Genomic DNA, 23,055 nt, shown 5'->3' on the forward strand with positions numbered 1-23,055 from the left:
TATTTGAATACTTTTCCACTTCAGGAACAGAAACAATTACTCAAAACTTATGTAAACAGTTACAACTTCACACCATTTGAATAGCAAATACCAGCTTTTGGATGCACCAGGGAACACTTGTGATTGATATGTAGCATTAAAAGCGAAATGAGAAAAAAATAAGGCAAGCCTCTTAAAACAAGGAATGCACTTGAAGACATCAGCACTCACTCATGCATATTCAGCTCAGGGAATAAGGGTAAATTCTTTACATAAATTACCTGTTGCAGATTGTTTGCTTGGTTCCACTCCTTTGCAGTGGGAAGTGCAGACTGAAGTGGGGGAGTGATGTTGGACCCAGTGGAGTCGCAAAGGAGATCATTAGCCAGCAGCAGGAGCAGCTTCCATGTTTAAGAGCCTGCAGGAAGTGCAGTTCTTGCCCTTGTGATGTTTTAATGATGGGCCTGGTAAGACCCATAAGTTTGGAAGGTGTAAAGGCACAAGGCCTAAGCACTAAGGACCAAGGTAGGAGCTACTGAAACTCTCTGTGAGGAATGGAAAATCCTGCCAAAAACTCAAAGCAGATAAAAAATCAGTTCTATCCGAGTCTGAGCAAGGAGCATGTGTGTGGGTGTCAGGACCTGTCAAAAATAAAATGGGGACACAGATGTAAGAAGCAACAATCCAATTTATTCTTATCCATTTTTTTTTATATACTGCTGTTGGGAAGCCCTCCAAATGCTTTTTGCTGCTTGGTGAAATCCAGTTCAAACCACATACAAAATTCAAGAGAAAGCAAGAGGTGATGGCAAGCTGATGCAGTCCCTTCCCATGTCCCCCTCCCAAACTGAGGAAGAAGAGCCAGCAGGTTTGCAAAATCCATCATTAAAGGACAAAAAGAGAGCTAACAGAGAGAGAGAAAAGGAACTGGATTTTAGATTGGGTGGGCAGACCAGCAGGGAGGGACACAGCAAGTCCTAGGTGAGAAGCAGTAGCCAGGTAGCACCAGACTGGATAAAGCACTAGGAAGACCCTGGTAATGGGTGAGAGGCTGTAAGTAGTTGTGGGTAATGTCATATATCAAACTTCTTTCCTGTGCAGACAAGATCTGTCTAACCTGGCACAAGCAGATGTGGACAACAGCACAGGAGGAGTCTAGAGGCAAATCAGGAGAGCAGCTGCTTGACACTGTTTAATTCAACTGCAAAGGCACCAGTCTCCATCCAGCTGCATGGCTTGGCTCATGGAACTGGCTGGTGGAGATGGAGCAGCTCCATTCCCAGCCAGTGTCTTCTCTCTGGGAGACATGTTTACTGGAAACTTGGAAACTTCATGTTTACAGAAACATGTTTACTGGATACTTTTCATAACCTTCCACTGGCTATTTTTGGTGGTCCTGAGGACGGGACTCTTAGTTCAGCAAGGGCCACTCTCAGGGAGCTGACTGGCACCTGTGATCACCAAGCTCACCCTGCACTGACTTTCATTGGCAAGTTCCAGCCAAAAAAAGTCACACACAGTATCTTTCTCCTCCAACAAAAAAGACACTACTGTCTAAAGTCTTCTTCTGTCTGTTAGCTTTTCCATCACTACAATATTCAAGTGCTTCCACCCTGTCCAGAACTCTTGCATAAAAGCAGTTTTTCCCCCCTCCCCGCAGGCTAGACCCATTGCATATCTTTACACAAACCGATCACTCATCTATTGTGTCACAGCCACAAATTTGTGTGCGGCAGCCAACCCTTTTAGATTCACATTGTATTTGAACACATTTTCACATTTCTGAAGCTGTATTTTCCCATTTCTGAAGCTGCATTTTCCCACCAGAGTTCCTTTTCTGCAGGGAAAAAAAAAAAAAAAAAAAGCAGCAAACCAAAACACTCAACCTTCAAAACATTAAATTGATTTGCCCTTTCTTTTGCTATCTTTTAACGAGTGAAGTCATCTTGGGCAGGTAATTAGTCCTTCACTTTTCTTGCTAGAAAAGGGGAAACAATAATATTTTGCCATCTTTGATTTTTTAGGATGGAAAATGTTGCTGCCTAATATTTATTATAATGTTTTATACCAAAATTTAATAACATAAAACTCAGAACCTGAAGGAAAAATGTAAAAAGCAAAGGTGAAGAGAATACAGAGTGCTGCTGTGCTTGTGTTTTGAAGGTGCTGGAAATTCTTGTAGTCTGTTGAACAGCGTTTGTCAAACACTCAGGCAGAACTGTCTTGAGTTGCTTTTGCACAAGGTCAGAACACAGATCAGCTCTTACTCCAGACATCCCTCCTGTTTTGGGGGTTTTCAGATCTGAGGAATGTTTTGCTATTGCAGTTGGATGTAGGGTTGAGCTCACCTAACCTTTAGAATTGTTTGGAGCTTAGATTTTGCTTCAGGTCTGACTGCAATGCTTTGCTTGTACCGTTGCCTTAGAAGAATAGGCAGGAAGGAACTCTGTCCCTTGTTCTGTGTCTGTTGACAATTAGCACCTCGTCTGAGTGCACACTAACGATCAGTACATGCTCACAAGATCTTGAAACAAGACGAAATTAAACAGCGTTTTGTCATTTGGGAGTGAAAAGTAAAAGGTGAAGTACCTTTATTTACCTTTTTTCCCCCTAGGCATATAGATGCTCTAACTGTAACATGAATACCTGTATTACTTCTGAGGTATTCTTACTTCAGGAGGATAAAATAAGGGCCGAGTGCACCTCCCTTTCCTTTTGCACAAGCTTTCTTCTGACTCAGGTAGCTGGAGACACTTTCCACACACTTCCTCACAAATATGTGGCTTTCCTCTTCCCCTAGAAGTGGGGCTTTGGGGTAAAATGCAGTGGAGTGGAACCAACTAGAGCCTGAAGTTGATAGAAGTACCATACCTCAACCTCTTCTCAACCACTCCAGTTTCTCTTCCTAAACTCCTTCAGCTTCTACACTTTCTCCTCTATCATCCAAGCCTACTGCTTAGCCCTGGAGTCACAGCTTTAAACATCACTCACCAGCATTACATTACTTATTCCTCATGAGTGCCAGAGCCCTTCTGATGCCCTGTGCCTGACTGCCCATCAGACTGTAAGTTCTCCAGGGCACAACATGCCACAGTGTTTCACGTAGGGCTCAGGCTGAAGCACTGCTAGGAGCCACACCACCCCTCTGTCCCCTGCCCCCAATAAACAATAAAAATGCAACTTCTTCAGTGCACGCGTGAGTATAAAATGACTCCTGTATTACTAGCACAGGTTAATTTGTAATTATTGTATGACTCTTTGTAAGACTGCACTGAACTAGTGTCTCTGCTGCACCTTGAACTGGTTGGTAAGGAAAAGCTGGATTGCGGAGTTCTCTGTCTTAAGTGTCACTGGGAAGACTCTTAGCTGTGAACTACAAAGTGCCATTCTTCACATTGCATCCACACAATTCTGCATGCTCACAGTAATAACCTGTGTTGACTTAAACAAAAAAAAAATAAGCACATTTCTGAAATAAAGGCGTATCAGTGAAACAACGGTAGGAAAAAATAGACCACAAACAGTAGAAAGTCCCTGGAGAGGAACACAGAGGAGGACAGCATTCCATACATATTCTTTTATTCTGTGGCTCCTTTCCACACTGCCAGAGCACCCCCAGCCCTGAGAGTCCTGAGTGGGGCTGACCTCGCTGCCCTCTGAGATCTGTGGGAGCACAGCACAGCAGTGTGGCTGCAGGCTAATGCTTTTATTTCTGTAACATGTATTCCTAAGAGCATGGTAACAGGAGGTAGGGATCAAATCCACAATTCTTGCATAACTGAGCAGAGCATTCCCACTAGGCTACCTGGCAATAGATCAAACCACCCATACCAGGCCTTTACGAAAAAATAAATGAAAGAGAGAAATACTAAGAACAGCCATGGTTAAGAGAAAAGCAACAGGTATTCTAAGGTCATCCATTTTAGCCATGCTCCCAACAGGTCCAAATTACTTGTTTAACTTTAAAGTCAACACACACAAGACTCATAGAATCTGCAACATTCTATTACACCCTCACATTCTGTAACACCCAACTATCTGCCATGTAGTCCCAGCTGCCATTTCCTATTCAAGCCAAAAGCCAGCTATCCAAAGCTTCTCCTCCCTGCTGCAGCCATGAGCCCCATTGCTGGTTGTCCTTCTGGTGCCTTAACAAAGTCAGGAGTTGTCACCAATTCACTAGTTGTCCTCTGCCATGTGAAGAGAGCTTGAACCCAAGGAGGAAAGAGCCAGCCACAACTCCCAGCTACCATGTTAGTGAGTCATTATGAAGATCACTGTTCTTTTGATTCTGACATCCATTAAGTTTATTTAGAACAGTGTGGGTGTTAAATATTAGATGTTGCTTCCAAAAAAATTGATTTTTTTTTCTTTCCTGAAAGTCTTAAATAAAAATCAGCATTCAGATGAAAATTCACTGCACTCCCTCCCCAGCTTTGGACATTACTTTTTGATTTGTTTTTAAATTCTTATAGACTTTTAATTCCTAATAGGAGAAGAAAAAGGATGGAATTCTCAGGAACATTACTTCCTTTTTATAAAAATAGCTCTTTTAAAAATTCATATTTTTCAAATCACGTATATTTAAACTAGGAACTTTAATAGTGTTTTATCAGTTTCTAACATTAGCTTCAATGTTTTTAAATGTACATTTTAATGCTTCAATACATAAGTCATTGCTGGATACAAATGAGGGTATTTCTGAATATATCTGGAAAGTTAATAAAAAAGAGAAGCATGAAAAGAGATGCAAGACCTTACATTAAAGATTAGGACTAAAAGGAACTGGAGAGAAAGATGTTCTATTAAAAGCCTACTGAAAATATTACTGTGTATTAAGACATTCTGACAAATGCTTGTCTGAATACTGACAGCAGGACTCTCAAATCATTTTAGGACAGTCTGTTTCCAAGCAGAATAATGAGAGGTAAGACCAAGGGAGAAAAAAAGAAAAAATAATCTTTCATTAAATAATTAATTTTCATTATTGTCACCAGCAATTAGGACTTAGTCCTGTGCCATTTAATTGTACTTTTGACATTGCCTCCTAAAAACATATTTCAGAAAAGTAAGTAATATGTGATTAAGAAAAATTTGCACTTAAATGAAATTTGCACTTTAATAGAAGCATGTTCCTGCAGACTTAGTTTCAAGCTGGAAATAATTTTTCATCTTTTCAAACATAAAAGCTAAATAACAGAAATCAATATTCCCTGGGAATAAGACTCACACCTGTGAGAAGTTCATCCGAATTCCTTGCTGTCAATAGCAAGCTCCTGTTTTAGGATTTAAGAGCATGTTCAAATTGGTTGGCTTCTGCAAATAATTGATTATTTGGTTTAGTTGTTGTGGTGGTTTGAACCAAAAAAATAAACCCCTCCTTTTTTTTCCCAAAGACATGCCCAAAGCATTGTTTTCAGTGTATTTGGTAAATAATAAAACTTCCATAGTTTCAGGGTCAGTTATTTGCTATTTTTTGTTTGGAACCAACGTTTGTTCTGTTCTGTAACCTATTTTTTTCCAGATACGTGCAATACAAGCAAAGGACTAGATTAATAGAAGAGCCTAGGCATTACATTCTGAGATTTCTTTTCCCAGTTTCTACTCCAACGGAAATTTAGTGAAAATTCAAAATTTCTAGCTGAAATACTTTCTTTCTGAATGAGCAGTGAAATGCATGTTAAACATTTCCAATGAAACTATTAGTTTTGCATTTCAATCTTTCAGATGCTTTGTATTGCTCTTCAGCATTCACATGAAGCTTACTATATGAGGATGTTATAATATTTCACATCAAAGCTTACTGTATGAGGCTATTAAAATTCCTCTGTGCTGCAGGCCAAATACTGCCTTGTAATTGCTGTATGCCAAGGTGCCATGTTAATTCCACAGGATATTTCTCTAGAAACATGAAATTTTTTTTTGCATTTGTGTTATAACATCAGGTCCCTACTTAATTCTAGGACCTACAGATGTAATCTTGTTTTCATTTACAAAGCAGTAGGATACATATCTCCCACTTCAACCTTTAATTCCCCTTCCATTTTAGAGCAATGTAAAGCAACCAAAATAATAGTGTGCAACACAACATAAATTTCAACACCATTTTGTCACTGTTTCTTAATAAACCAGTGCATTTGTTTATTAAATATTCCTATTAGTATTTCTACATCATAGTGAAACTTTATAGCTCGTTAAAAAAAACCCCAAAAAACAGTAGAGCTAATTATCTATAGATTACTCCAGGGTTTAATTTTTTCCTATTCTTGGGAGAAGACTAAGGGCTTAGGAAAAAACCCCAACAAAATGTTGTCCTCATTGTTTTAAATCGCAAAAATATTCAGTGAGTAACAAATAAACATTTTGACTACATCCATTTTATCATGGCCTTCGGTTGTAGGTGAGCACATCACTAAAATGAGCCAGGAACCAAGGATTTTCATGAGGAAGACATGACCACAGCCCAGCTCCTAACCTCCCAGCTCAGGCTCTGCTTCAATAAACAACAAAAGACATGTTCTCAGAACTACACAGAATGTGAATACAACCTTGAATTTATCACTGAGTCGTCAGCATCAGGGTTGAGCCCAGAAATCCTGTAAGTTTGTTTGAGGAGGTCTCTTAGTCTATTTTTATCCAAGTATTTTGCTGCCAGGCAGAGGTGCTGAGTTGGATTGCTGAGGACAGGCTGCATCCTGCCCTGAACGGTGAGACAGCACCCGTGTCCTCTACCTGTAAAGTCTTTGGGGCACTTCTGTCTTTAACAAGGGGGGCTGTGGACATGATCTTGATCAGGGACTTGATCTTCCTGGCATGCAGAGAGATAGGTAAGCACAGAGATGGCCAGGACAGGCCAGTCCAACAGCATTAGGAGCAAGAATCTGGCTTGTAGGGAAGAGTCAAAGGGCTCAGGACCTTCACAGAACAACTGCTGCAGGGGAGAAAGAATATCTGAAAGGATCCAATTATATAAACATAAGGAAGTGAAGGATTTTGGAGTGTACCTCAAAATGAGTATGAAGGGCTTATCAGAAGGAAAATAAAAATATAAACCAGCTACAAGAATATCCCTTAAAATTCAAACTGGTCAAGTATTGGTGTCACTATATCTAGAGGACATATCATATAGACATATATCTAGAGTTGGGGCAGCCCCTACCTCTTATTCTGCTGACTGGTATTTACATTTGAGAGCTCCTGACTTTATTTTGGGCTTAATTCACAGAATCACAGAATGGCTGGGGTTTATAGGACCTCTGGAGATCATCTAGCCCAACTTCCTTGCTAAAGCAGGTTGCACAGGATCACATCAAGCTGGGTTTTGATTATCTCCAGAGGAGATTCCACAGCCTCTCTGGACATCCTATTTCAGTGTTCTGTCATTCTCAAAGTAAAAAAGCTTTTCCTCATATTCAGATAGAACTTCCTGTGTTTCTGTTTGTGCCCTGTGCATCTTATCCCGTGGCTGTGCACCTCTGAGGTGAGTCTGGCCCCATCCTCTTGACTGTATTCCTAATAATCATGTAAACGGTGAGCACAATATTCTACCTTGTCTTTATCATTGCAGAGCAGTCCATCTGGACCAGCACTAGCAAAGTTGAAGTAGTTTTGCTCCTTTTCCTCTTTGGAAATCCAATCAGGACAGACAGACTATGACATTAAGAGTTCCTCCATTCCCCCTTTAAATATAGACAGCAAGATCTTGGCCTTGAGTACGCACCATTACCTTCACAGAAGGGAAGGAAATACAAAAATATTCATTCCAAGCCCAATATTGTTTCAGTCACATTCGGTATTTTATAGCCCTATTTTGTTCAGTTTGGTATAGTACTGTTTATGTCCTGAAATCTATGGTCTGAAACACAAGAATGTATGTTATGGAAGAATCCCCCTGCTGCAGAATCTCAGCCTCTCCATTTCCAGGAGCTCAGGACAATGTAACAAACAAGTGGCAGGTTTGCATTAAGAACAACTGGTTTTATTTAAGTCCTCCTGAAAATTAATTTTGGTCTTTTTAAACTCACTGGCTTCATTCCACAAACACCAGATTTAAAGAATAAATACTCCATCACATTTTTTTTTCATGTTATCAAAACTCATGCCATATCAATAAAATGTTATCTGCATCTGAAAGACTGGCAGAAGGAGGTAAATGGAAGTTGCCAGCTGATGCTTCGGCTAGACAGACTTTTATGCTTGGCTTGAACACACTGATTTCAAAATGAGGCCTCATGCACCTGCTTGCCTGGAGCAGCTTATAGGATTGGGGTCAGAACTGCAGCTACCAGGGAAGCCTCTCCCTCAACACTGCCTCCAGTTTTTTCTTATCATTGTCATGCTTATATCACGTTTAGCAGCATTAATACAGCCTGATCTCTATAAACTATGTCATTATAGTGGAAGATAAAACCAATGCTTGTCTGCCCTCTCTTTCTCTGTCCTCTCCTTCTTTTTAGTTATTATTATTGTTATTATTATTTTTAAAAAGGATGACTCTGTGAGAATGCCAGATTTATTTTGGCAGATATGGCTACTAATTCACATCTACTATAACTGAGAGACATGATCTGAATTTAGGATGTCTCTCTATTTATAATCCATTTTTTATCTTAATAAATATTTGTGATTTGTTTATCTGACACAGATGACATGTTTATTATTACAAATAAGCTTCTTGGTCATGATTCACATTGGTCTCTATTACTTTGGACTGTTTTCATTTATCTGTAGGCAGCTCATTCTGTTTTATATATTCTGTCACAGTTGGTTGTGTTTTGCCTTTTTGTGCTGATCTCTGTAAAAAAGGTCCAAAACATCACATAAAAAATTAAAACCCAATGAGAATGTGTCCAAAATCACCACTCTATGACATCCATCCAGCAGTAATTTCAATGGGAAACAGAGTATAAACCTGAGCAGATGGGAAGCTTTTAAACAAATCATCATTCAAGTCATCAGCAAATAGCTCCAGCTCCTTTAGAATCCAGACATGTATGCTCTTCAAGTCTTACAAGATGGACTTCAACCCAACTTTCAGGTTTTGAGCTTCCTTTTGACTGTACTCTCAGCATGTCTTTATAACAAATATTCAGCCATTCTCTTCAGCTTACTGAGTGCACTAAAGGTACCTTTCTGCCCCTTTTTGCACATTTGCTTTTCTTCCACAACTTCCACACCAGTCTTGGCTGCAGACCAAACATCAACCTTCTCCCTGCCTCAGTTCTGCCCAGCACAGTGACTGACAGCCTGTGCACCCTCAGTCCCTGCCTTCTGTCACTTCCACCTGTGTGTTTTGTTGCTCAATCCACATCAGTTTTTGTTCCCCACCATCCAGCCACTGTTACTGCCTGTGGCTCCTTAGCCCTCCCTCCTTCCAGGGACAAGACCTTTTGTCCTTTGCCATTTCTTTGTTTCCCAAGGTGAGCACTGCAGAGAGTGCTGCAGGGGGAATGAGTAGCTGAATTGTTATCTCTGCATGGGATGGAACGACAAAGCAGTGCTGCTGTGAGCTGTGGGGATTGCTTTCTTTTTTCATTTTTTAAAAATGAGTATAGTATTGTTTCAGAAGATACTTTTGCTCGCTACCTGAAAAGATCTTCTCAGCTGCTCTCACTTGAGAGGTGTACAAATAAGGTAGCTAGAAAATCGGTGGGGAATTTCTCTCTGGCCAAGGTAAATATTGTAAGTTTTCAGCTGCTTGTCTTGTTGCCAGATTGGCTTCAACCATTGCCAAAATCACATCAGTTGTGAAGAAATCCACAAGACTGAATGGCTTGCACCCAGAGCTTAACCTTATGTTAAGCTAATTCATGCAACACGAAAGCTAGACCTGTGATCTGCCACCATTTGACCTATCTCCTGCTCTTTAGGGGTCTCCTGAAACAGAGGGCTCTTCTGTGTCCTTTGCATGAGGCAGAAGTTCTACCCTGGAGAGTCAGTTGCAGCTGTGTAGAATGGTGGTGGATGTCTGAAACAATTCCGTTGTGTTCCTCAAAGAAAACTCAGGAGCAAGTTCTTTCAGTTTTGGGTTTTGTTTCTTCATATGCTCCTTGAAACTATTTCAGACACCAAAATGGAACACAGACATATTTGTCACAAGTCAGCATGTCTGAGCAGAAGGGATCCTGTCTACAAGCAGATTTGAAGGCAAAAGCTGACCTGAACAAAAGCCTGATCCTGTAAATAATGAGCGACAAGAGATAGGAGCACATCTCAGCAAACATTTGGGCTGCCTCTAGCAGTTAGACCATGCTGCATAGCAGGAAGTCTGGAAGATTACCTCAAAAGCCAAAAAATCTCAAAGATTCAGGTTTTTAGAAAATTACATCATTTAAAGAGATCAGTCCATTTATCTTGCTAAAAATAATATCATCGGGTGATTTGATCAGTCACCTTCAAGGAGAGAAAAAAAATTAGGATTAAGGAGCTCTTTACCCTGGTAGAGAATGGCATAATTACTCATGTCTGGAAAATTAAAAGAATAACTTCATATGAGTAAAATATTCCAACTTGTAAACTACGACAGAGACTAACCACAGTGACAAAATATCATGGAATGAGACATTCTCTACCTTTTACTATCTTCCCAGTGGTACCAGAAACATTTCTGGAGATATATTTTTCTTAAACTCATGTTCCAAGCTGCATGAGATTATACAGTATGTAGACATCAGGCCAGATGCTTTATTGATTTATCCTGGCCTTAATTTCCCTGAGAAGTCAGCATCTGCTTACCCCTGTTATGAAACCTGTGCACAGACCAAACAAGCCACACTGTCAAGGTGAAACAGGACTGCACTGAGGGTTTGTAATCAGAAAAGGCTCTCTCTGCTTCAGATGAGGATTGAGTAAAGGCAGGAAGAGTCCTCTGGTTTCTTCATCTTTGGTCCTGCAGCTAAAACTAGGTATTGTGGTCTTCAGTCCTACCTTCTTTAAGCTGAATTCTACAACAAGGTGAACTTTCTTGTGTTGGGGCTGTTGAATTGTTAATTCATACAGATAGCACAGAATTAGAAGCAAAGGGAAAATGTCTTCTATATACCAAACATAAAGAGTTGAAATGTGGTAAGGACAAATGCTGCGGCTTCTGTCCATTTCTTTTCTCTTCAGTGGAACAGTTAAGCTGACATAAATATTTTAAACAGCTGCTCATCAGAAAAATGCTGTATTGTAGCCTGAGCTGAAATGTATCCTGTTCATGAATGCTTTTGTTATCTTGATGGTATTTGATTTCTGCCATTGCAGAAAAACCTTCTAGCTGGAGTATGAGTTTACCCTTAACATTATTCTTTTTTTTTAATCTTTTTTTTTTTTTTTTCCTGTGTATCTGGTACAAGGTCAGATCACACAAACTTGTCCCCTCTGAGAAACTCCATGTAATTGGGAGCCAGTCAGATGATATTAGGAGAATCAAGCTCATATTCAGGTTGTTTTTGTTTTTTTTTCATTTTACTGCAGTATTTACAAAAGACTGAACAACTGTCAGCTCAACAAAAACCTGACTGACTCTGAAGAAAATGTCTCTATGTAGCTTTTGCTCTCTAGAATTAATCAATTAAGTGGACAAAGCTTAATTTCATGAAAAAGGCAGGAGATAATGTAACTAGCAACATGAAAAGGGGAAGTGCAGTCTGAAAAGAGACCTTGATTCCTTTTAATTTGCAGTAAATAACAGAAGGCTGCAGTAGCACAGTTCAAATACAGTCAAGATTTTAAAATGTGTCAAAACCACACATCTCAACTAAGGCTACAATCCAGAATTTGTACCTTCTCTGATGAGCAGCTGTTTTAAATATTTATATGGCAGTTTAGCTGTACTCAACTGAAGAGGCAAAAAACCCAACCAAAATTGAAAGAAACTGAAGTATTTGTCCTTACCACATCTCAGCTCTTAATGTTTGATTTATAAATTGAGATATTTTCCATTGCTTCTGGTTTTATGGTATCAGTATGAATTAACAATTCAACAGCCACAACACAAGAGAGACAGAGATTTCACCTTGTTGCAGATGTCAGGACTGCAGACCACAACACCTGGCTTTCAGGTGCTGGACTGGAGGCTGCCAGAGAACTACTCCCACCTTTACTCAGTGTTCACCTGAAGCAGAGGAAACACTGCTGTTGATTCCAATGTTTTCTAATTACAGGCACTGAGTGGTGTCCTGTGTGATTGCGGGCAACTCACTTCTCATGTGTTAGCTTCATTTTATCCATCTGTTTAACAGCTGTAAGCAGATAGTGACTTGGCTTGGACTCAGGATGGTGAAATATCTACTCATTGATCTGGACAGTTTTGGATGCAGCTTCAAATGAAAGAAGCCTGAATGAAAGAAGCATTCAGGAGATGCACTTTTTTTTCCTCTGTCCATAAATTATGCATGAGAACATTATGATTGTCTTGATTCTACCCTCTATTTTGAAATTATTCATCTAATATCTGCAGAATTTTTTTTCTTTCTCCAGGCTGTTTGCAAGCAGTTCTGAGACTCTCCACCTGAGCAGCTGCTAAATTCCAGGTGAGACTAAAAATGCCCCCATCTTCCCCCAGAAATTGGAATGACAGATGGAAATATAGGACCATGATTCTTACATCTCTTACCATCTTTTACTCTACTTCTGTGGGGTTTTGCATGGTTTGTGCTATGTTTCCTTGTGTGTTCTCCTTAAGAATTCAGATCTGATGGGAAATATCATCTGTGAGGATTTTACTTGCCTTTCTGATAGGAAGAAGGAGAGAAAATGTTAGGTTAATTGAGTTGGCCAACATTAAACGTGCCTTTCCTTAAGTACCAAGGACTTGATCTTAAACATCAATAATTTTTGTTGTATTTCATGTCCTTGTACACACCTTCCTAAATTCTCTTTCTCCTCAAACAAAGACAATAGAAATGCAGGTCTTATAGAAGTATAAAAATCCTTATCATAAGCTTATGGTAATAATTCCACAGAATCTTAGCTGGGAACCTAAGGTATATGCCCTGATTCTCCAACCAGAAGCACTTTGGATACTGAATTACCAGGGCTAAGTTGTTACCTTGCAAGGCTGAGGCATGGAAGGTGGAGGAAATTGGGATCAAATGCAAGAAATGAGGCAAAGGCTGCCTGGTTTTGCTGTGATGACCTCCTGTCCAAGAGGAGACAGAGTGTAACTGAGAAGGGAATGCCTCAAACAGAATTTCTAATGGAAAAATAGGGAAGTCTCTACCTGTCAAAAAGGCTGGAGTGATTGCATCAAGTTTCAGTGAGGTGTTGAAAATTAAAGTGAGATTAGGACCTCTCAGAAAATGTTACAAGAACATTTTGCAGTGAAAGTTTTTCTGCAGTTGAAACACCTAAAGGTGTTACTACCTTCCATATCATGCATGCTTATTATTATGCCTTTATTTATGGATTAATTTTACTCTGAGTTAAATAGCTAAAGAAATATAAAATTAAATCATGTAGTGTTAGACGTTTTCACTAAATCCTGGGGCCTGACTCATTTGCATTTTGTTGTGGCTTTATAATGCATGCTTATTTTAATTACTACTGCTGCACTTTATTTGTAATTGTCTGCAATGCCCAAGCACCTTGCTAAGTGGATAAGGAAAGCACTTTATTCCATAAGAACATAATTAATCCATTATTATTCATTATTATTTTTTTCTGGAATGGACTGAAAATAATCAGTACTTTGAAAAATACAATACCAACAAATTATCTATGGCAAAAATAATTTTAACAGAATTCAGATTTTCCTTATCTTCGCCATTGTTTCCTTCCAGAGAATATCTCTCCTAAAGAGAGAAGCTGCAGCATTTAATGACCTGAAGTTTGGGCTAAATGCCAAAGATGCTTGAAATCAGAAATCTGTTTTGGTGTGTGTGTGTGGTGTCATCATGTGTTTCACCCCCTCTTGTCCCTCCTGCTGCATCCTCTCTGCCCAGCTTCCTGCCTGGCCTTGGACAAATCATTTAACCACTCTGTGTCTGCTTTTCCCTTTTTCTGATGCCTACAATCCTACCACTCACCTTCTACAAAACAGCATTCCACCAGGTTGCAGAGCTTTGCAAATGATGTGTGCTAGGTATTGTGGCAGCATAATCAAAGGGTATGGCTGGATAAATGAGGAGGTGTTTTCTGGCTATGCAGGATCTTGCTTGCAGAGAGAAAGAAGACATCCAGTTTCTAGTGATGTGCTTGCAGATTCCTCCTGGCTGGAGAAATTCCTCCCCATCTTTACTGAATTTTCTTATTACAGAGGATTATGCAACTCTATTAACACTTGAAGTTTTGTAAGGAGATCCTTGCACAGTCCCTCATGTTAGGCACAAAAGCATTCTGCTGCATTTCCTTTGTCACATGCTCTCTTTAGAAACCTGGAAGGTCAGGGCTGGTTGTAGCATTTTTGTCCACCAGGCACCACACCTGCACAGAAAACAGGTTTGTTCCGTATTCTCCTACTAATCTGCTTGGCTTTATCTTAGCAATACATGGCTGTAGGTCTCTGTTTTTATGACAAAGATTTATTAGTACAAATTATGTTGGTCAAGCAAATTAAAGATGCAGAAAGAATGAGCGAATACATCAGGTTCACTCTGTGCAGTAAAAATCACATCTTCTGATAGGCGTTGAAGCACCATGACACAAGACTTCCAAGCTGCTTTGCCCCAGCCCAAATCATTCAAATCAGGATTACTTTTTCTTTTTAGTTAGTATTTCCTTAAGAATACATGCCATGACCTGGTTGACTTTACCTGGATAGACCAGTGTGATGTCTATGACCCTTATTTCTTCATCTCTTTTATCCAGCTGAGCTGCAAAGGAATATGATGTCCGCTGCAAAACCAGAACTCTTCACAGGGCTTGCCTTAAGATTTAAAACAGCCTCCTCTGTTCTGCCAAATAAGCAATCTGTGCCTGAAGTATTTCCTAACAACGCTCTGTGTGTGTGTGTGTGTGTGTGTGTGTGTGTGTGTGTGTACCTATATGTATGAATGTGCACATAGCCCCCGTTTGTATGCCAGAATCTACCAATCCCAAAGCATGTTATTTCCACTGCTGTCCCTGGGCTCTATTCCTGTGAGGCAAGAGTGAAATACTGCTGTTCAGTAGTGTCTTTAAAAGCAGACAGCATGCCAGCACAATTTCTCAAACTATCACTTCCACTCTACCCCAAACATAGCTTAGGTGTTTTCACTTCCTGTCTTCTTGCATGTGCCTTTTTTCACATTCCCCTATAACCATCCCTCCCCTTGCTAAATAATGCCAGTTTCTTAATGCTCAGTCAATCTCCTGTCATAAAACACTAATGAAACACTAGGCAATGAGATGGAGGAAAGTTTCCCGTACAATTTTCCAATAAAATCCTAACTGTGTCCGATTTGAATGGTTATACTCCTTAGAGCTCACTCTGGAGTCTTTCCCCACCACACAGGGGACATGTGGCAACATTTCTTGATACCCCAAAGCCACTTCTAAGTGCTTGGAAGAGAACTGTGAATAGCAGCTCTGATTTAGGGGGAGTCTGTGAACAGTTTCTAATCCTGATTTTGTTTGCATCAGTTTGCATTCCTAAGGCTGTCTGTGAACAGAAGAGACTGGAAAAACACCTTTCAGCTCATCTGAAACAGAGATTCTCTTTCACATTTCTTCTTTCCCCACTTCACGAAATCCTTGCTACAGTGCAGGTTTTGCTGATCTGAAAAGGCAAAATGAGAGTAGCTCTACACTCAAAATCACTTAAAACCAGTCACTCTTTGCTCTGTGGCCTTGTACTTTTTGCACAACGAGTAAAATCTATTGGCATGCTTGTCTAAAACCTGGCTGCTCATGATGCCTCCTGGATCTTCTGCACTAATAGTGATTGGATAGGATTTTACCCATTACAGAAATAACTTCATGGATCTACACAGAAATTCCTGAAAATAATTTTATTATCCTTAGCCAGGTTATTTACTGATGAGTGTACTAGAAAGCACACAGATAGCCTCTCACACTTACGGCTGTAAGTTTGCAAATACTTATGGCTGTGGATAAAAAAGGGAAAGAGAAGGCATTTCTTGAAAAATGAAGAAAACCTGCATGGAGTCAAACAGCAAAGGCCCTGCCTATCAGGTCTCACATCTATAGCACCTACACCACCAGCAAAAATCCACAATAAGCCTTTCTTCCAAAAAACCAAAAGGACACCAAAAATCCCAAACAAGTTCCTTTAACATCCATTTTCCTCAGAAACTGCTTCTGAGAGGTTTAAGCCTGTATTCCAGTTACATGAAGGACATTGAGCTGTTGCAGCAAGTCCAGAGAAGGGTAATGAATTTGGTGAAGGGTCTGGAGCTAAAGTCATGTGAGAAGTGGCTGAGGGAGCTGGGGGAATTTAGCTGGGAGAGGAGGAGGCTCAAGGGAGACCTTATCACGAAAGGAGGCTGTAGTGGGGTGGGGATCAGGCTCTTCTTCCAGGCAACCAGCAACAGGGCAAGGGGAAATGATGACAAGCCACTCCAAGGGAGGTCTGGGTTGGATATTACAAACAAATTTATTCACTGCAAGACTAGTTAAGCATTAGCACACAGGCTGTCCAGGAAGTTTGGAAGTCTCGAACACAAGCAGACATGGCTCTTAGGGCTATGGTTTAGCGGGCATGGTGCTGTTCAGTCAAAGGTTGGACTTCATAATCTTGGAGAACGTTTCCAACCCCAACGGTTCTATGTGTCTAACCAGGTAAGCTAAAGGCAGTGACGTTATCAAAACGGCAGCCAAAACTAGACACAATTATTCATGTCACTTTGGAAAAAAAAAAAAAAAAACAACAAAGAAATCACTAAGCCACCCTGGAGAACGAAAGCACAGCAACACTCAGAAACGCCCGTCGGGGAGAAGGAGAAGACCGGGTCCTGGAGGGGCTGCGAAGCGCTCCGCAGAGCCCGAGGGCACCGGCCGCTCGCCTCGGCAGTGCAGCGAGACGGCAGCGGCACCCGGGCGGGCAGGAGGAGGCGGTGGGCAGTGGTGCCGAGGGACCACCGGGACGGGACCGAGGGACTCCGGGGACCGAGTTCCCGGGACCCCCGGGACCCCCGGGACCCCCGGGGCCCACGGGACCCTTGCCCGGGGGCCGGGCGCCTCCCGCGCGTGCGCGGCGCGGCCGGGGGCGGGCCCGCGCGGGGGCCCCTCCCGCCCGCTCCCGTCCCTGCCCCTCCGCGGGAGCGCGCGGCCCCCGGCGGCGCGGGTGCGCGTGCCCGTGCGCGCGGGGCTGCGAGGCGCGTGCCCGCATCCCGCACCGCTCTCGCCGGAGCGCCGGCGGGCTGGCGTGCGGGCGGCGGGGCCCGCGCCGGCGGCCGGGGCATGGAGAGCCTGCTGGAGAACCCGGTGCGCGCCGTGCTCTACCTGAAGGAGCTCACCGCCATCGTGCAGAACCAGCAGAGCCTCATCCACACCCAGCGCCAGCGCATCGACGAGCTGGAGCGGCGGCTGGACGAGCTGAGCACCGAGAACCGCAGCCTCCGCGGGCAGCAGCAGCAGCAGCAGCAGCAGCCGGCCCCCGCCGAGCCGTCGGCGGCCCCCGCCGAGCCGCCCCAGGGCCCCCCGCCCGAGCAGCCCCCGCCGCCGCCGCCGCCGCCGGGCCAGTCCGACCCGCTTCAGCACCACCAACAGCTCCCGGCTCAGCCGCCGCCGCCCGCGGGCAAAGCGGCACCGGCGGGGCCCGGCGGCGGCGGGCGGGCTGCCGGCCACCAGCACCCCGCCGAGAAGGACGGCAGGGACAAGGGCTGCTGCGCCGCTCTGCTCCAGCACAAGACCCCCCAGGCCATCGGTAAAGGCGTCCTGAGCCGGAGAGCGGAGTAAGTGCGAAAGGGGAGAGGGGGCGGGCAGGGGTGGCGGCGGGGAGCGGGAGGGGAGCGGGCTCTCTCCGGGCCCGCATCCAGCTAGGCACTGGGTTATACCCCCCTGCAGCCTCGGTAGGAGGGAGAGGCGGTGTGTGGGTGGGTGGGGAATCCCTCCCTCGATACGTTCTCGGGGAGAGCAGGCAGAGTGCGAAGAGAAGCCAGGATGCTGCTTCCAAGACGCATCAGCCTCCCGGTTCAGCGCGCTCATTCCTGTGGACAAGTGTCTGTAGCCCGTTTGGAGCCCCTCGGGCAGCTCGCCCGCGGTGCTCACACACGGCATCGTGCCCTCATTGTCCGTCAGAAATAAGTCTGTGATCGACCATGAGCGCGGTTTAGCACAGGCACGGAGAAGCCTCACAAAACACAGCAGCGTTGTGATCTCTTCTGCTTGCCTTAAGTTGCTGGTACCTGTTAAAAAAAACCCCATCATCCCTGGAGTGAGCTGGGGTTTTCCTGCCCTCACTGATGTAAGGGTTGCATTATACTGCACGTGATGTGTATAGGTTCATAGAGATACAGTCGCTGTACTTGGGTTTGACATTTAGGATGCTTATCGCCCTTGTGTGTGGGTCGTTTTTGCCCCTGTTTTTTTTTTTATTTTTGTTGTTTTGCTTTGTTATTGATTCTGGTTTTTTTTTGGTGGGTTTTTTTTTTTTGTGGGTTGGTGGGGTGGCTTGGTTTTTTTTTTTTTTTTTTTTTTTTTGGTTTTTGGGGTTTTTATTTGGTGAGTGGCACCTGACATTGATCCAGCTCTCCAAAAGGAAAAAGTATCTTCAGTGAAAAAAGCTTGACTACTAGTACTGGATCCTGAAATGTATTGCATGTTCATGAATGTATAGTAAACAAGAATGAGCATTCCAGCACTATAGGTGGTGGAAAGGGCTACTATTGAAGAGCAACATTTTCTTGGATTATGTATTCAGTATATGCCATCAGTTCACCAGCTGCTAATTACAGCTGTAGTCAGTATTGTAATTTCCTTTGTTTAGGCACTTGGAAAGCAGGGGGATGTTTTCTGGTTGAAAGCCAGATTTAGTAGAAGTTAGAAGGAGAAGGAGCATAGTTTCTGCTGTGGCTTCTTTTAGATAAGAAAGAAACTAATATAAGTAGTAAAACTAGATCAAATGTCTTTCCTAGAATTGTCTCTATTGTCTTGGTTATAGTGATGTCAAAACAATTGAAGTGTTCAACACACAAGCACATATGAAGCACACAAATGAATACACAAGCCCAAAACATCTTCCTTGTCTCTTTTGACAATTTAAATAAAGCGACCCTTCTCTCTCGTGTTTGCTTTGAATACACAAGCAGAACTACAACCATGGAGCTGGATTTTCCACTGGTGTAAGTAGAGTTACACCACTTCATAACAGCTCAGCATCTATCATGCTATTCTATGAAAATCAGTGAAGATACTGCTATTGAAAGAAATGCTATTCAAGGAATAGATACGGTCAAGTCATGCTTGAATCCCAAAAAGCATATGCTTGCTTCTAAAATACTGCACTGTAAGACTCAGTTTTGCAATCACAACTTAGAGGAAGTGAGTGGGCTCCTCAGAGTATTAATGCAGGTAGTAAGCCTTTGCAGGATCTGGCTCTTACTCATCAAGAAATAGCTGGAGTTTAAAAATGAAGTGAGGCCAGATCCTGAACTCATGCCAATTGGTGTAAATCCAGAATAGCATGGTTTGAATCCCTCAAGTAAAACCAGTAAGAAACTCAAATAAAAATGCATAATCAACCTCACTGTGTTTTCAGGAGTGACTCCCTGCAGTGAAGGCTCTGTAAGAAACATCATCTCGGCAAGGGCTTTCCTTGCTTCTGCAGAGAGTTTCTAACATACGTCATTACACAGACTGAAGAATCAATTTCTATGCATATGCCTAAATACTTCCTCCTTATCTGAGCTCTTTTTGCAGTGGAGTTTGGGGGGAGAACTGTAGAGTTTTTTTTCTTCATGCCAAAATTTTTTCTTCATACAAAGAGAAGTGCATTAAGAACGCAGCTGGTTGCTGGTATATTATATGATGATCTTTCTATTTCAGATAGATAGATAGAAGGTTGGATGGAGCTTTTTTTGTGGAAAGTCAGGGCTGCTGCTGGGGATAACAGAGCAATCCCTGCAGCATTCTTCGCTCAGGAAGATTAAAATAGACTGCTTCTGTTTCTTTCTATAGCTTAGGCAAACCAAAATATTTGTATAGAAAAGGAAATATGAGAGATGCCAAACAGTCTATATTTCTCACTCTTGCAGGTTCTTTTTTTTCCCCCCACTGATTGGATATACTGACTTCCATATTCTCTCATCTCTGACTGTTAGAGGGAAATCAGAGAGACTGAAAAATCTAACTTAAGGGCAACTTGGATGGAGGGTGATGGGTCTTTTACCATCTATTGGCAGGATGCCCAATACACCTTATGATTCAGCTTGCCAACCTGCGAGTTGTATTTTTGCTTTTGTGCGACAGCAGGGGACATACATGTTAATGACTGCACAGACCAGGTATCTGCTCTCTCTTCCTTCCTCCCCACCATGTCCAAATATGTTTTTCCCTGTTATAAACTCTGAAATTCAATGTTATCTATTTTTTTTTTCTTAGCCAAGAGTAGAGGACTGACTGGTCACTACAGAAAATGGCCACTCTAAACAGTACAAAAATGGTATTTTAGCGTGTTGGGATACAGTGGCTAAAAGCAGGGGTTAAAGCAGCAGCCAGGCAGTGCCCCACCGTCTCTGCCCAGTAATGGAAATTTCTCAGCCCTCACAAAACAGGAGGTTCTGGCAGCATGTTTAAGCATAGACTTATGCTGGTCCTTCTCACCTCAGACACAGCCCAGGGATTTTGCTCATTTTCAGTCAGGTTTGAGGTTTTTTGCAGCCCAGCTTACCTCAGGCTCTGGATAGAAGTGAAGACCTGAGCTTTTGGACACATGTGGCTATTCATGTCAGCTGGTACAGTCTTCTGCAAAAGAAGCATCTCTCTTATTTTAAAGAAAACTTCAGTCTTATTTTTGTTGTTAATTTCTGCAAAAACTGACAACCTTTCTTTCTCTAAAGGCTTTTAAAAAGAAAGCAACTCAAACAAAACCTACATTTTAAAAGGGAGCAAAACCAAGCCTGTCTCTGGAAATTGAAGAATTCCTACCTATGCAGAGGCCTCTAATTGTTTTTACATATTTTTGTGTGGCAAAGGTGGTACTCAGCTTACCTATGAAATGTGAGGAGGAAAAGGAGAAAGATTTTTTGCAGAGATTTTCAGCAAGAATTAGGCTAATTATTATTCCACGACTTCTGTCTCTTTCTACCTTATGAGGCTATTGCATAAGCACCTCACAGTTTTAAAAACAAAAAAAATAAGGTCATTCATCATGGAATGTTTTGCTTCAAAAATACAGGTTGCCAAATTAGCATAGCTCAGATCACCCTTACTAGGCAGCCTCTTGTCTTAAGGGACCATCCCAAAGTGTCGGCAAATCCTGGGAGTATAAATTTTTCCATCCCTTCTTTACCAGAATACAACCTTCTTTGCCAATCCCCAGTACCCTTCATTGAGTATCAGGGAAATGCCACAGGGTTGAATTTAGCAGATTAAGTCTAAATGACCCAAATCCTGCTGGTTTTTATCAGAGAAACTCTCAGTAGGAGCTGTCTGTGGAAGGACTTCTGATTCTGAGCACAGGCATTAGTGGGAAAACTCACTCTGATAAATATAGTTAGAATAATAGCTAATAATCCGTTATAGTTCCTTCCATCCAAAGACATGGCTGAAATTCACAATCATTCTGTATTAAAGTGGCATTAATGTCTCCTTTTTACCATGCCATCGACAGTGAAAAAAGACGTAGAAACAGTATTTGTCTAGCGTGATATAATGGATCTAAGTATTGTCTTTAAGTTATTAGCCCGTGTATTAGCTCTACAAGATATCTCCTCATGCAAAACAAACTCCATGAACTCTTAGAATTCTTCTAAAATCACTTTTTCCCAGAGGTCTTAAAGCTCATTTTGGATTTTTATTGGACTGGAATCTGTATTATTTTATTTTGTACTGGTTTAGGATAGATTTTTATTTCTTAGTAAAGAGGCACATTTTAAAAGATGATTTTAAAGTCACTTAGTTGCTCTTGTGTTCTGAGATTGTTTGCTGGTTTTTTTTGTTAATTTCAAAAGCTCAATTATGTAACTTTGAAATGAAGATGTTGCATATGCAGAGGTGCTCTTTTCCATAATTTTTCCTTTTAACTATGCGTTGATGTTTTATTCTATGGATTATCTCTAGGGTAAAGGCATTAGAAAAAATCCTACTGATTTCTCAATGGGAGCTAACAATAACTGTAAATATTATGGTTTACCATTAACATATTTTGCTATATTTGCGCATTGCACCAGCACAAAAAAACCAATTAAAAAAAAAAAGATCAGAACAATTCCGAATTCTGGGCTCGTGTACCCCAGATATCCATCCCTTTCACTTGGGGCACACAAGGAATGCTACTTTTGCCCTCTTCTTTCAGTCTCTCAGATTTCCTCCAGCACATTACAGGGTTTAACTCCCTTGAGCTTTCACACACCAGGAATAGTTGCGTTGGTGCTGCCCTGGGTTCTGCAAATCCCTGCTAGCAATGTACTGTCTCAGCATCAGAAGTTATTTGGAGTCGAGTGCTGTAAGCGGGTTTTAAATGACAGAGGTCTGCATTGGCACAGCTTCACAGATGCTAAAGTCCTTCTTAGATGATTTTGGCGTAAAGAGCATACTGAGAGGAAAACAGAAAGTAGACTCTCCTCGACTACATCTAATTTAAAGATATATCAATACTGCTTCCATTGCAATCAGCTAAGGCATTCTTTATAACACACACCTGCATTGTATCTACAGCAGGGCCTGTGAAATCCCAGGCAGACGAGTATGGAGTTAGTGATTCACATATTATAACCATATATAACAATATTTATGAAATATTGGATGAAGTGAGAGATGGAAAAGGACTTAGCTTAGGAGGGGTTAAAGGATGAAGTTCTAGGCATAAAATTGCTGAGTAAGAACAGCACAAGGACTTCTTCCCACAGGATTAAGACTTCAGTAGGATGCTGTATAAAGTCCCAGACAGAGCCATACAGGGTCAAGGCTGAAATTTCTATTGTGGGAAATCTCCCTGCTGGGATGGAAGCATCAGGAAGTAATATCAAGGAAGGAATTTTTGTGAAACAATGT

The 23,055-nt window shown here is 41.9% G+C and overlaps 1 protein-coding gene across 1 annotated transcript in view; it reads left to right on the plus strand.

Moving 5' to 3' along the window:
* Positions 1 to 17,301: 17,301 nt before the first annotated feature.
* The window catches only part of IQSEC3 (IQ motif and Sec7 domain ArfGEF 3), a 91,105-nt gene continuing 85,351 nt past the window's right edge, over positions 17,302 to 23,055 (plus strand). Inside the window, exon 1 of the mRNA XM_062490988.1 lies at positions 17,302 to 17,795. Within this exon, the coding sequence (XP_062346972.1) occupies positions 17,302 to 17,795 (494 nt within the window). The remainder of the gene's footprint in view (positions 17,796 to 23,055) is intronic.

The sequence above is a fragment of the Cinclus cinclus genome, chromosome 4 (genome assembly GCF_963662255.1).
Source record: "Cinclus cinclus chromosome 4, bCinCin1.1, whole genome shotgun sequence".
NCBI classification, from domain to species: domain Eukaryota; kingdom Metazoa; phylum Chordata; class Aves; order Passeriformes; family Cinclidae; genus Cinclus; species Cinclus cinclus.